The following is a 13,382-nucleotide window of genomic DNA, read 5'->3' as shown; positions in this document are numbered from 1 at the left end:
TCCTGTGAGGGGCATACCCAGCCCCTGCTTGTATCAAAATACGCTCCCAAGAAGACCAAACTGTGTGAGGGCTTCATGCATGATTTTTTGTAATTGATGACAAATCATAGCTGCTTCAGGGTGTGTAATGTGGGTTGGATCATGCTCTCGTCTTCTTCCTGGCTGTCCTTATCAGCCAATAATCGATGTATGTATATAAGTGATACACAAGACCCCCCCCTCTTCTCATGTATGCTGCCACTGAAGCTAGATACCTCATCTCGAGTTGGAGTGATATCCAGCGCTAATAGCGCTACCGCAACTCAGTCTGGGGCAATTTGAGCCAGATCACGAGTTGTGTGGGGTAAATCCCCATTCCCCATTGGGTCCTATGGACCCAATGAGGTTGGGGAGCGCTATTACCGCCGGCAGTAATTGCACCGAAAACAGCCCATAAAAATTGACATTTTTACCTCCAGCAAAAAGCTGGAGGTGTAAATGCCATTTTCCACCCAACTCGTGATTAGGCCGGCTTTCAAATGTGGCGGTAACACCGTTAACGCCGCATTTAAGGGCTCACGCCAAATTCGTGATGAGGCCCTTTGTGAAATTATTGACCAAAGTCCACATAATACCTTGAATTGATAGTGGCTGTGCCCTACAGTAAATCTGAGAAACCGTCTGTGGGCTTTGTGGACTGGCACATGGAAGTACGCACCCTTCAGGTCTAGTGACGAAAGGAAATCGCCCGGCTGCACAGCTTTGATGACCTTGGCCAATGTGATCATCTTGAACTTTTGTTTTCTGATGGATTTGTTGAGGGCCCACAGGTCCAAAATAGGCTGCCACATTTTGTTTGGCTTTTTCACTATGAAAAAAAAGGAATAAACACCTTTCTCTATTTTGTCCCTGGGGACTCTTTCGATGGATCATTTGGCAAGCATCTTGTTTACTTCTTCCATGAGGATGCGCAGGGCGCGATGTCACCTGTCTGGTGGTATTTGCACCGCAGTCTCCCTGAATTCGAGAATTTGACCTTTTTGAATGATGTCTAATACTCATTTGTCTGTGGTTATTGCCCTCCACTGTTCGAGATGATTTCGGAGGTTGCCTCCTGATAAATCGTATAGTTCCACGCAGAAGGAGAATCTTAAATGCTTTATTGCGATAATAAGTAAACTTAAGGACCCCCAGCAATGCCAAAGCAGCACCACCTACGGCAGCTAACAACAACTGACACAAATAGAATTTTCCTCTTCCATACCCCAAATCCACTGGACCAAGGGTTGTCCATAGCTAACTCTTTCCATACCCCTGTTGGCACGCCAACCACCAGCAAGGGTTGTTTTCTTGCTTCTTCATCCTTTCCAGTTTTGCTGCATCCTTGGCACTCTAATCTCCTTTCAACATCCCTATCAAAGCCAGGCCACCAGTAGTCATTTCGCAAAACACCCTTGGTTTTGGTAATTACCAAGTGCCCTTGATGGGCTAAGTCTATGGCCCTATTCCGTATCCCTTTTGGCACAACAGCACACTCCCATCTCAACATAATGCCATCCACAACACTTAGCTCATTCCTCACTTCCCAAAATTGTTTGATCTCCGGGCTAACCTCAGTTCTTCGCGGCCACGCAACTGATTCTACATACATTTTAACTAACTCAAGAATGGAATACTTACCAGCCTCTTCCAACCACTCCTCTTTAGTCACAATCCTGTCCGTGTTCACAAACACAATTTCTATGTCTGCACCTTCACAATCTGTGTTACTGCTCACCCTCAATCTGGATAAACTACCAGCTAATATGTTTTCCTTAACCGAATAACCTCAACCACAAAACTATGACACTGCATTTGTGTAATCCATCCAGCTACCCTCCTCGACACCTTGCCTAATCCCTTATTTTCCAATATTTCCTTCAAGAGTTTGTGATCAGTACACAAGATAAAATTGGTGCCCCACACAAAATTTCTAAACTTCTCCATTGCCCAATAACATGCTAGGGCCGCCTCCTCCAAAACTGAATAGCGTGTCTTCGCACCTCTCAAACCCCGAGAAGCATGAGCAATAATCCTCTCTTCACCTCCGTCATCCACCTGGGACAGGACAGCACCAAGATCCCTTTCTGAAACATCAAAAGTGATCTTACTCTGCCGTCTTGAATCAAAATGCCCAAGAGGTTGGGCAAGATCTATCTCCTTCTTCAGATTTCTAAACTCTTCCTTACATTTAGCTGTCCAGACAAACTCACACCCCTTCCTCAACAATTTCCTCAATTCCATGATTTTGCTTGCATAATTACATACATTTCTGATAAAATTCGGTCATACCGAGAAATGACCTCAATTGTACCTTATCCTCCGGGGACTTGATCTTCTTTATGGCATTCACTAAGCTCCCCTTTGGACTCGCATCATTTGCAGATATTTCGTGCCCTAAGTATTCAACCATGGTGACACCGAACTTGCACTTCTCCTCTCTCAGCACAATGCCACTCTTCTCAAAAATACCTAAAACTCTTTCTAGCCTCTCATCGTGCTCCTCTTCTGTCCTCCCACATACCAGCACATCATCCTGGAAAGAAAATATCCCACTCATTCCACCTACCAATCTATCCATGACTTTTGGAATACCGCAGACGCACACACAAGACCAAATAGCATGCGTCTGAATTGAAACATAACCTCATGTGTAATGAATGCTGTCAGCTTGCAAGATTTCTCTTCTAATTCAACCCGGTGGTATGCCCTTTCACGTCCTAATCTTGGTAGCATTTCTGCCATGTTGGAGAGTGTATGGCGGTCCACCAACACACACTTATTGAGTTGGCCTAGATCAACACATAAACGTAGCTCATATGAGCTCTTTTTAACTACAACAAGGGGAGAAGACCAATTTACTCCACTCGCTCTTTCAATAATTCCATATTCCAACAATTTGTCTAGCTCCCTCTTGACACCTTCCCTCACCACAAGGGGTACTGGCCTCAATTTAGCCACAATAGGAACACTTCCTTTTCTCAATATGATTTGGTGTTGTAGTCCCTTAATCTTTCCAAATCCCTTTCTAAACACCAGGGGATGTCTACTCACAACAGTGCTTCCAATCTGCATTACTGTTCTTCCTCATTGGGATCCAACCTGATCTTCAGGTTCTTTTGCTCTCTGCAGCTCAATAATGTGAGGCCTTCCTTAGTTAAGTAAACCTTAACCTCACACCTGTGGCCCTTAAACTCAAACTCCCCTATTACATACCCTAGCAACTCAATAACTCAATAACATACTGATGTCGGGTTCCAACAACCTGCTGATATCACCTCTCATATCATCTGACGATTTCCTTGCTTCTTCCTCATTGACGTTTAAAACCTTTCTTGGGTTAAACGGATAGTTTTTGCAACAGTTGGCAAAGTGTCCTTTTCTCCTGCATTTTGAGCACGTCGTCCTCCTCCCTGGATATGTGAATGATGCAGCAAAGTGACTGCTACTCGCGCACGGGTAGCATAAGCATTCCTCTCTACCACCCTTTTCAGTCTTTTGTCGAGTCACTTTCGCATCAATGTTAACATGGCTTACTTGCTTCTCCTTCTCCTTCCCTCTCTTCCTATTCTTGGATTCAGTCATGCTTAGAATTTCTGACTTTGGATCGTTAGGCTCTTTCCTAGACAGTTTTGCTATACACGCTAAAGAATGTTCTACTCTCCATGCAATGGTCAATACATTGTCTAGGCTTGGCTTATCCTTGAGCCTCAGCTCTTCTCGTATTTGGTCTGAGCTGCAGTGCGTTATAAATTGATCTCTCAAGTGTTCATCATAGGACCCTTGAAATTTGCAAGATGCTGCCAACTGGCAAAGGGCACTTACATACTCTTCTATGGATTCTCCCCGGTTCATGAACTCTCATTCAAAAATTATAACGCTCTAGAATGGTGCTTGTTCTGAGATTGAATTGGGCATTAATTCATAGTATCTCCTTCTCCTTCACTAGGAATCACTGGTAGCGTTTCAAAGATTCTTTGACATTCATATCCTAAATGATGCATTAACAGGGCAAGTTTCCTGTCATTGGAAAATGAATTTCCACCTGCTGCTTTCAGATAATGTAAAAATCCCTTTTTCCTCTGTGCCCATTTGATTTTTAACGTGCTTGGGACAGCCATGAACATTGGCGGTCTGCTCACATTTGCCATAGCCATGTTGAAGGGTCAGGAACCTTGCTGAGCTTTGCTCCTTATTGAATCCCTTTTTGAATTCCTTTCTTGAGCTCTGCTTCTTCTCTTCTGCGCTCCACTACAACCTTGCTGAGCTTTGCACCTTATTGAATTCCTTATTTAATTCCTTTCTTGAGCTCTGCTTCTTCTCTTCTGGGCTTCAATTTGTTCAGTCTCCTTTCTTCCTTCTTCACTCCTCTCTTCACTCTTACTTTGCACAGCCCATATCACTGGATTCCCAGCTCAAGGCCGTGGCTCACACCATCTTACGCTGCTATGCAGAGTAATGGGGTCCCTATTTTATTGCTGCGCATCTATACTGTAATATATGGTCAGAAGCTTTGTGTGGGTGAGACGAGGGACGCTGTGTAGATGAGAGTTTCCGCTGGCAGGCAAGGGTGAAAAATGCGCTTTGGAAGATGAAGACAGATGAGGAGTGAAACGAAATGGGGAGGACACCAGAGAAGAGGCCCGTGGTCAGTGCAGTATTATTTTGCGTCGGTGCTCGCTGCAAAGATAACTTTATTCGCTATCAGTACAATACGCACCATCCTGTCACACGTCCACTTTCCTTTTGTCGGCTGCTGCAATGCCGATGGGCAGAGCGGCTGTGAGGCAGTTAGCCGTGAGAGAGAACTTTCACTTCCCCCACAGCTTATATCGCTGGCTGCTGCTACGCTGATGGGTGGAGCGGCACCTTGGCTCCCCAGGAAAGTTGCCGACTGGTTTCTCCCACTGAAGCTGCTCTGCAACCTTGCTGGCCGCTACAACGCTGACGGGTGGAGCGGCACCTAGGTTTCTCGGAGTGCCAACGGCTAATTTCTCTCTGCAGCTCTTCTTTCTTGGCTTCTCTCAATTTGCTCGGGGTCCACACCAAAGTATCCTCGTCACCAATGTTAGATCGTATAGATCCACGCAGAAGGAGAAGCTTAAATGCTTTATTGAGATAAGAAGTAAACATAAGGACCCCCAGCAATGCCAAAGCATCACCACCTAGGGCAGGTAACAAGAAATGACACACATAGAATCCCAAAGGAAAATCAACAAGTGCATCATAAACAAATACATCATAAGCAGAAAGCACAAGCTGCAGGAGCTTACCATGACAACAGCTGATGACATCCAAGCATTCCAGACCTCAGCAGCATTGCACATCAATTCCATGCAATGCTCAACAACATGGGGCCAGAAGCCATTATAAAACCTCCCACCAGCTTTGATTGTCTTGTGGGGGCATGATGTTCCAGTGAGCCAGGCATGTTTTTTTGCCACCCTTCTTGGGAGGCTGTTCCCAGCTTTCTTCTTTGTGGTGTCTTGTAGTCCTTTGATTAATATTGGTACATTTTTCTGTCCCCTTGGGAATGACATGCATTACTCACTGTAAAAGCATTTCTGATGATTGTATCTGCTTTGATTCACATGCTGTGCATATGGTCCAACATCCAGTGGTAACCGCAGAGTATTGCATCATGTCTTTCGAGGATCGAAAGGGGACGTCGGCATAGGCGTCTCTTTAATCCCTAATGTGATGTGTAGAGTACCCAAAATCCCTCACGTGTCACGGTCCCTCCGATTGTATTTTTTCTGCCATGAGGGAGCCCAATGACTATCGTGAGTGAGTACATAAAAGAGAGAAAGTAGTAAAACATCTATGTTCCTTCCATCCGTGTGGGGAGGAAGAGTGGGCGCATGTGAATCTAAGCAGATACAATCGTCAGAAATGCTACTACAGTGCGTAATGCATGTCTTCCGATGCTTGTTAATTTGCTTAGAATCACATGCTATGCATAGACTAGCGAGCAGTACCCGGAGTAGGAGGTGGGTAGTGAGAAGGAACAGTAGTGAAAAGATGTCTTAATACTGCTTGTCCCACCTGGGAATCAGACCTAGAATGAGTGGCTAGACAATAGTGTTTTGTAAAGGTGTGTACAGAACTCCAGGTTGCTGTCTTGCAAATGGACTATAGGGGAACATTTGCAATGAATGCTATGGCAGCCCCAGGGCCTTGAGTAGAATGTGCTCTAGGCTTAAAGGGAAGTTCTCTCTTAGCAAGAGTGTAACAGAGTGTGATGCATTTGACAATCCACTTTGAGAATGCTAATTTAAAGACAGGATCCCCTTCTCTACCAGCTGCCACTGAAACGAAAAATTGGTTTGTCTTTCTCAGTGGTTTGGTTAAGTTCCAGGTAAAACATGACTGCCCTGCGCACATCTAATGTGTGTAAGCTTCTTTCGGCCACGTTAGTGGGGTTCTGGAAGAAAGTAGGCAGTTCTATCGATTGGTTAACATGGAACTTGGAAATAAATGTAGGCGAAAATCGTGGATGAGTGTGCAGAACCACCTTATCTCTGTCAACTGTAACGAAAGCGTTTAGAACTGAAAGAGCCTGTAGTTCACTAACCCTTCTTATGGAAGTGATAGCCACTAGGAAGGCTGTCTTAAGATTAAGATCCTTGAGATTTGCCTTATGCATAGGCTCAAGGGCAGACCCCATAAGTCTAGTCAATGCCACATTTAGGTCCCATCCGGGAGCCGGGTCAGAAATGGGGGGATGAATTCTCTTTACCCCTTCCATGAAAGCCTTAATAACGGGCATTTTCCACCAAGACACCTTTTGTTGTAACGTGGTGTAGGCTGAGAGAGCAGCTAACTGAACCTTTAGGGAATTAAAAACCAGGCCTAAGTCTAGTAAGTGAGTCAGGTACAATACAATGTGAGTAGGAGAGTAGTCAATGGGATTGACGTGCTTGGCATTGCACCAGATAATGAAGTGTTTCCATTTACTGGAATAGCAATATCGGGTGTTCGGTTTCCTCGCTTCCCTAAGTATGTCCATGCATCTCTGAGGAAGTTGAAGGTGTCCGAACTCTATGACTTCAGGAGCCAGGTCACTAACTTCAGAGTTTGCTGGCATGGGTGAAGTGCTTAACCCCTGTCCTGAGATAACATGTTGTACGGGAAGGGCAGTTTCATAGGAGGAGAGAGGGACATCTCCATCAGATGAGTGAACCACGGCTGGCGGGCCCACATGGGGGCTACCAAAATCATGGTGACTGGTTCTTGGTGCAGCTTGTGCACAGTCTTGTTGAGCAGGGGAGTCAGGTGAAAAGCGTAAAAACATTTCCCTGACCATGCTATCCAGAGACCGTTCCCCTTGGAGAGGTTCTGGGGGTACCTGGAGGCGTAATCTTAGCATTGAGTCGATCTCTGGGGAGCTCCATAGCGCCAAAATGTCGGAGACAATGGGCCTCATTACGACCCAGGCGGTAAGTTACCGCCTGGGCCGTGACTTTACCACCATGGCGTAAACTATGTTTACGCCATGGTGGTTGGCGGACTTACCGCCCCATTCTGACCTTGGCGGGGCGGTAAGTCCCCAATCCCCATTTACCCTTCCCCATTCCCATTTTTGCCCCATAGGGTATAATGGGAGTGGGGAAGGCGTTAATTACGCCACCGTAAATTACGGTGGCGTAATTAACTCCATGGTCCCTTAGCGCCATGGATTTTAACACCTGCTAAAAGCAGGTGTTAAAAGCGCCATGGCGCTAAGGGACCTCGTACTCAGGCGGTAAGGGTCGGCGCTGTTAACGCTGCCGTTAACCCCTTACCGCCTGGGTCGTAATGAGGCCCAATGCTTTCATGTAGCCGCCATTCGTACTCTACGGGCAGTGGGAAATCTCTGCTTAACAGATTTATGTGGTTGGATGTGACTTGAGGGAACCACACGACGTGCGCCGTCTGCTGGATCAGATGAGCCCTCACCCCGTGAGAGATGTCTGTCGTGAGAGTGGCTTCTACTGCGGGCGGGGTGGTGAAGGTTTTCCCCTCGAGAGGTTTTCCCTCGACCACCACTGCAATGAGAACGAGGGCTGGCAAATAAACTACCAGATCTTCCCATTGTTCACTGGCCTGACACTATTGGCTGGTGAGCAACTCTTGCATTGGAAACATGCACAGCCGCGCGTGAGGAACTAAGTAAATGCAGGACGCGGTCATTCCTAGCAGTCGCATGGCCTTGTGTACCGTCACTTCCCGACTGGCTACATACTGAGCGATCTGCAACAGCATGTTTTCAACCCTCCCGATGGAGGGGAAGATGAGGCCGTCTTCTGTCCGAATTAGAGACCCTAGAAACTGTTTGACTAAGCTGGATTTCTTCTTGTTGATGGGAGAATCCCAGACTGAATAAGAGGTCTATTGTCTTCTGAGTGTTCAATAGGCATGCTCCATAGGATTCCCCTGTTATGAGCCAGTCGTCTAAATAAGGGTAAACCGGGACGGATAGTCTACGCAGGTGTGCTGCCGCTACTGCCAGTACCGTCGTAAACAACCTTGGTGCCGAGGCAATGCCGAAGGGGAGTACTTTGAACTGATAGTGCTTGTCCTCTATCATGAACCTTAGGTATTGTCTGCGCCCTGGCAACATTGAAATATGAAAGAGTGCATCTTTCATGTCGAGTTTTGCCATGTAATCCCCCTGTTTCAACAGCGGGATCACATCCTGTAAAGTGACCATACGAAACCTTTGATGTTTGACACACTTGTTCGCTGGGTGCAATTCTAGCACAGGGCACATGGTGAGATCCTTTTTGGGTACAAGGAAGTACACTGAATAAATACTCACGATTACCTGTTGAATAGGGACGACTTTTATGGCGCCCTTTCCTAGAAGGATCTCCACCTCTTGCAGTAGGATATGTAAGTGTTCCAGAGTCAGGTGTCTTGATTTTGGCAGTTTGAATTGAGGTGGTCGGCAAAATTTGATGTAGTACGCATGGGCGATGGTCTTGAGTACCCACTGGTCTGTTGTTATCCCCTCCAATGCATTGAGGAAAGATGTTATATGCCACCCGACCGGGGTAGCATGGGAGGGGACCTGGATCTGAAGGTCATTTCTGACCAGAGGCCAGGGCGCCTCTGGGAGTGGAACCTCAATCTCTACCCTTCCCACGCTTCTGTCCTCTAGGTGGATAGTTGGTGGAGGCATTAGACCCTTGTCCCGAATTCCAGTTGTTGCCTGCACCATACTAGTTTTGGGAGATTGCCTACAAAAAGACCGGTGCAAGCCGCTCCCTCTCTGCGGAGAAGGTTTCTGGGTAATCTGTTGAAGGAACTTGCGTGTCTCATGTTCTTGTTCTTTTGGACTCTTTATCAGGCAGTGCCTCATCTGTAGACAGGGGAACACCAGTCCGTTTTCTAGTAGTGGTAACTACTAAAGAATCTGGAGTGGCATGGCCCTTGATGTAGGCAAGGTCAGTTGGAGAAGGACAAAACAACTTCTCCACCCTAGGGTTCACTGCCCTGGTTTGAGCTGGTGTCAACAGTGGAGGTGCCAATCTCCTCTTGATAGAGTTCAACAAAGGGATGGCCTCACTGGCCAGAGGTTTCTCCTTGAGTATTTCCTCCACAAAATCAGAATCCGGCAAAATGAAAATGTTCAGCCGCCTTTTTCAAGATGGCGTTAAATGCCATTTGCAAAAGAAAAGGCCTTGGCCGTGTGGCCAGTGGTGCGGGCTGCACACCCTTATTCCACTATACAGTGGTGAAGTTTAAAAGATGATAATAAAAAATGAAAAAATATTCTTGAGTTAATTTCTTATTTCAAAACAAGTTTTAATTATTCATGCTTCATTATCTTTCTTTAGATCGAATTGTTGTGGCAGAAAACATCACATATGCGGCCTATGCCTTTCGGGTCGAAACCCTTCCTCAGGGCCTGTGATTACACCTCTCTCTTAAAGTATTCGGTCTCAACTTCTACAAGGCGTAGAAAAACAAAAATACTTGTACGTCCACCCATGGTATTATGCGTGGGAAAAATATCTGGTCTGCAGTGGTCTACCTTCTTCAAGGCCCGAACGGTCTAACTGTGTGCCTACCACTTTCACCTGCGGTCTTATCCGCGGGAAACTGACGCATGCAGCGGCAGTGTTTAAAATTAAAGTCGCAATTATCTGTCAAAGCTGAGTGCTTTTACGTGCGCGCTTCCACAGCAGTATCTGGGAGAAAATGTTGTGGCAGCCACACGGCCAAGGTCTTTTCTTTTGCTATGGTCCCTGTAGGTGCCGCATCACGGAGGCACCTTTTTCAGTGGGTTCGCACCCCAAGCTTGGAACATTATACTCACTATCACCAATTGTTAAACGCCATTTGATCATCCACAGGGGAGGCTTGGCGGACCGGAGTGGGGGGGGGGAATCCATGCACAGGGCCTCGGGGTCCGGGGTGGGGTTAATGGACGTGTCAACCTGGTGGCTGTCTTCCCAGTTGTCCATAGGATCTGTCGGGTCATCCACATTGTAATCGTTCCCAAATGGAGCATCATCAACTTGCACATATGAGTCTATAAGGACGTCTTCATCCGTGAGGTCATGGGTTTATTCCTCATGTGAATCCTCCAAGGTCATTTGAAACTTGGACACAGGTGTAAAAGGAAGATCTCCCCGAGTCTCTTGGGAGCAAACTTTTCAGAATAAGAGACACATTTCTCTAATCTGTACATAACCCCTCAAACTTCTCCCTGGTCCATAAGGATGAACCCGAGGAGTACAGGGGAGGAAAGGGCTCATCTCCTTCGCTGTGATGTCGAGATGTGTCCACTAGTGTGCTGGATAAAGGTACAGGACTCTCCACGTAGTCCTTGCATTGTTCGGGGCGCTTTGGTGCGTCTTTCGGCACGTCCTTTGGCCGCTCTTTGTGTAGTAGCGAGAAGAGGGAATAGGAAAGTGAGAAAGGTGGTGTGCTGTTGACAGCTTCAGTTCAGTTTTCACTGTGCACTGATCTCGGGTGTGAATATCGGACCGATGTGAGACCTTGTGTGTTGTTAGTGCGGTTTATGTGTTGTTTGTTTGGTGTTGCGGTGTGGTGAAGTGTGTGCGGTTTGCTGAGCGAGGAGGTGGTTGTGTCGATTTGCAGCTGAGTTAGGTATGCAGAGATTTGAGTATAGGGTTAGTGGGTTATATAAAGTAATACTGAGGTTGCCGAGTATTCCCAGCCAGAAGCCGGGACATATTCTAAGCATGTAAATCCATGAAAGATCCAATGCTGGAGAAAAGGGACAGACCAGAAGTATGTGGGGTCTTTCCTATATTTATGATGAATCCTAACATATTTTTTCATGCTAATGCATTTTTGCTGAGCGTCCATCTGCAAGGCTGAAAGGATCTAAAATGTCTATTGGGTGTGTGCTGTAAGCACCATCAAGTAATAAGGTGTTGAAAAAGTGAATAAAGGATTGGATGGGTTACTAAAGAAATGCTGCTGAGTGATGCTGGAGAATAGTCAAAGAAAATGTCAGTCTATGAAAGATTTAATCTTAGAAAATTACCATACTCGGCACCACCCAGGCATCATCACACAGTTTTGGTTTTGCAGATACAATGCAAAAGACTGATATCTTTAAAGTAGTACAAACTCTGGGAAATATGCACTATTAGTGCTTGAGCTGGATTTTATTTAATTACGATGCATAGAACTTCTATTTATTGTGCTGAAAATAGATCATATTCACTTAACATCCTATTAGTTGTTAAAACGTGATTGTTTACCAGTGTCCATGGTCCATGTGCTGCCTTATGAGTGTATGAGGTGCCACCGTTCCATATTTGTCTACTTCAGGCATGTTCATATCATCAATAAAATAAATAAGCTTCTTTGCACCTGGAGGACCGAAATTCCTGCCGGACTTCTTCTCCAGGGGTTTTTCTAGAACAGCTAATAACATTGAGACAATAAATCCTTCATCTCACAACAATATGTCATGTTTCGTTATATATGATGTAAGACCAATGAAGCTTAACAACTGTTTAAGTGTGATATCTTACCTTGCAGCATAGCTGACGTAGTGTAGAAGTTAAAGGGGACAGACTGCACCACATAGTCTTCTGTGTTCAAGCTACCGAGCTTATCACCCATGAGGACAGACTTCCCTGTACCTGCATTCCCAACCAACATCACAGGCCACTGTTTAGTCACAAGCAAATCTAAGAAATAGCGAATTCGAGTAGTTTCGGTTGTATGGACAATAGCAGCCTGGAAAAAGGGCACAATAAAAAAAAACTATAAATATTTCAATTATACCCTTAGAGAGCAGCTATTAAGTGATTTATGTCCACGATAACAGATAAAAAGGAACCTACTTTAAAAATCCAGACCTGGAAACATAAGAAGCATTTTTTGCAATCTGTGTGAAATTGAATCACTGAGGGAGACTGCCAGAGTATTTATAATTACATGTATACCTTTATAATGTGATGCACAACTTTACAGCATACCATCTTTATTTTTCTTTCCCAAGAAATACCATGTATTCATCCATGAGTGCAACTACAAAATGCCTTGTTCCTGTGAAAACTGTTCAAACACTTGAAATGGAAGGTCTATTGTCCAGAATTAACTGGTTATTATTTAGGACGAGTCAAGCTCAGCCAACAACGCATCCTCAAATATTTGGCTGAGCCATGACTCTGAAACTTATATCCTGTGAAGCAAATTACAATCCAGGCAATGTTTAGCAATCTCCATTTTGACATATATATAACCACCATCAGGTATTTCTTTAGATCAGGACAAAACCTTATAATAAGTTGGCCGGTGCAGTAATAACGTGGTTACTGAAAAATAATTGGTTACACTTTGAACTACATCATCCTCTCCTCAAACCAAACCATGTGATGTGCATCTTGTCGTCAACATGACCTCAGAAGATAACTTCGAGGTCAGCCTGGTCCTTGCAAACAAATCAATTCCTTTCACATCCCAGACACACAAGTGCCCCCGTTCTATGTGTTAAAATTGCTGCAAAAATCGCTGTGGACACAAAATATTGCGGCAAAAAGGCTGTGGTTTTGCCGCCACAATCCCAACTCGACCCCCGCTCCTCTTAAACGGTATAATGCGGCTTTACTGGGTCAAACTACAGCATTTCTGCTGCGATTTATTTGTACAGGCAACATTTTTACTGCAATATTATCATGCACCCCCATCCCTGCTGAGGTCTTATGAACTATGGCATCACCCTTGGATGTCCCTGGTTTGAAATCACAGACCGAGATGTTCTCTGTTCCACACCCTTTATCAGCTAACCTTATCATGAGGTAGGCCTGGGATCCCCACATGTCCTATTAATCCATTCAGTTCATTAAGGATTTAAGATTATTTTCCTTGAGCATCTGGTTGTTCAAATGAAG

The 13,382-nt window shown here is 45.3% G+C and overlaps 1 protein-coding gene across 1 annotated transcript in view; it reads right to left on the bottom strand.

The window, feature by feature from the left end:
• The window catches only part of DNAH17 (dynein axonemal heavy chain 17), an 8,024,690-nt gene that overhangs the window by 3,015,463 nt on the left and 4,995,845 nt on the right, over positions 1-13,382 (bottom strand). The window contains exons 46-47 of the mRNA XM_069655242.1: positions 12,018-12,225; positions 11,742-11,907 (exon numbers count right to left, since the gene is read on the bottom strand). Coding sequence (XP_069511343.1) covers positions 11,742-11,907; positions 12,018-12,225 — 374 coding nt within the window. The remainder of the gene's footprint in view (positions 1-11,741; positions 11,908-12,017; positions 12,226-13,382) is intronic.

This window comes from Ambystoma mexicanum, chromosome 3q (genome assembly GCF_040938575.1).
Source record: "Ambystoma mexicanum isolate Mex_15411 chromosome 3q, UKY_AmexF1_1, whole genome shotgun sequence".
Taxonomy (NCBI): Eukaryota; Metazoa; Chordata; class Amphibia; order Caudata; family Ambystomatidae; genus Ambystoma; species Ambystoma mexicanum.
Note: the sequence above shows the minus strand (reverse complement) of the source record. Positions and strands in the feature narration are given on the sequence as shown.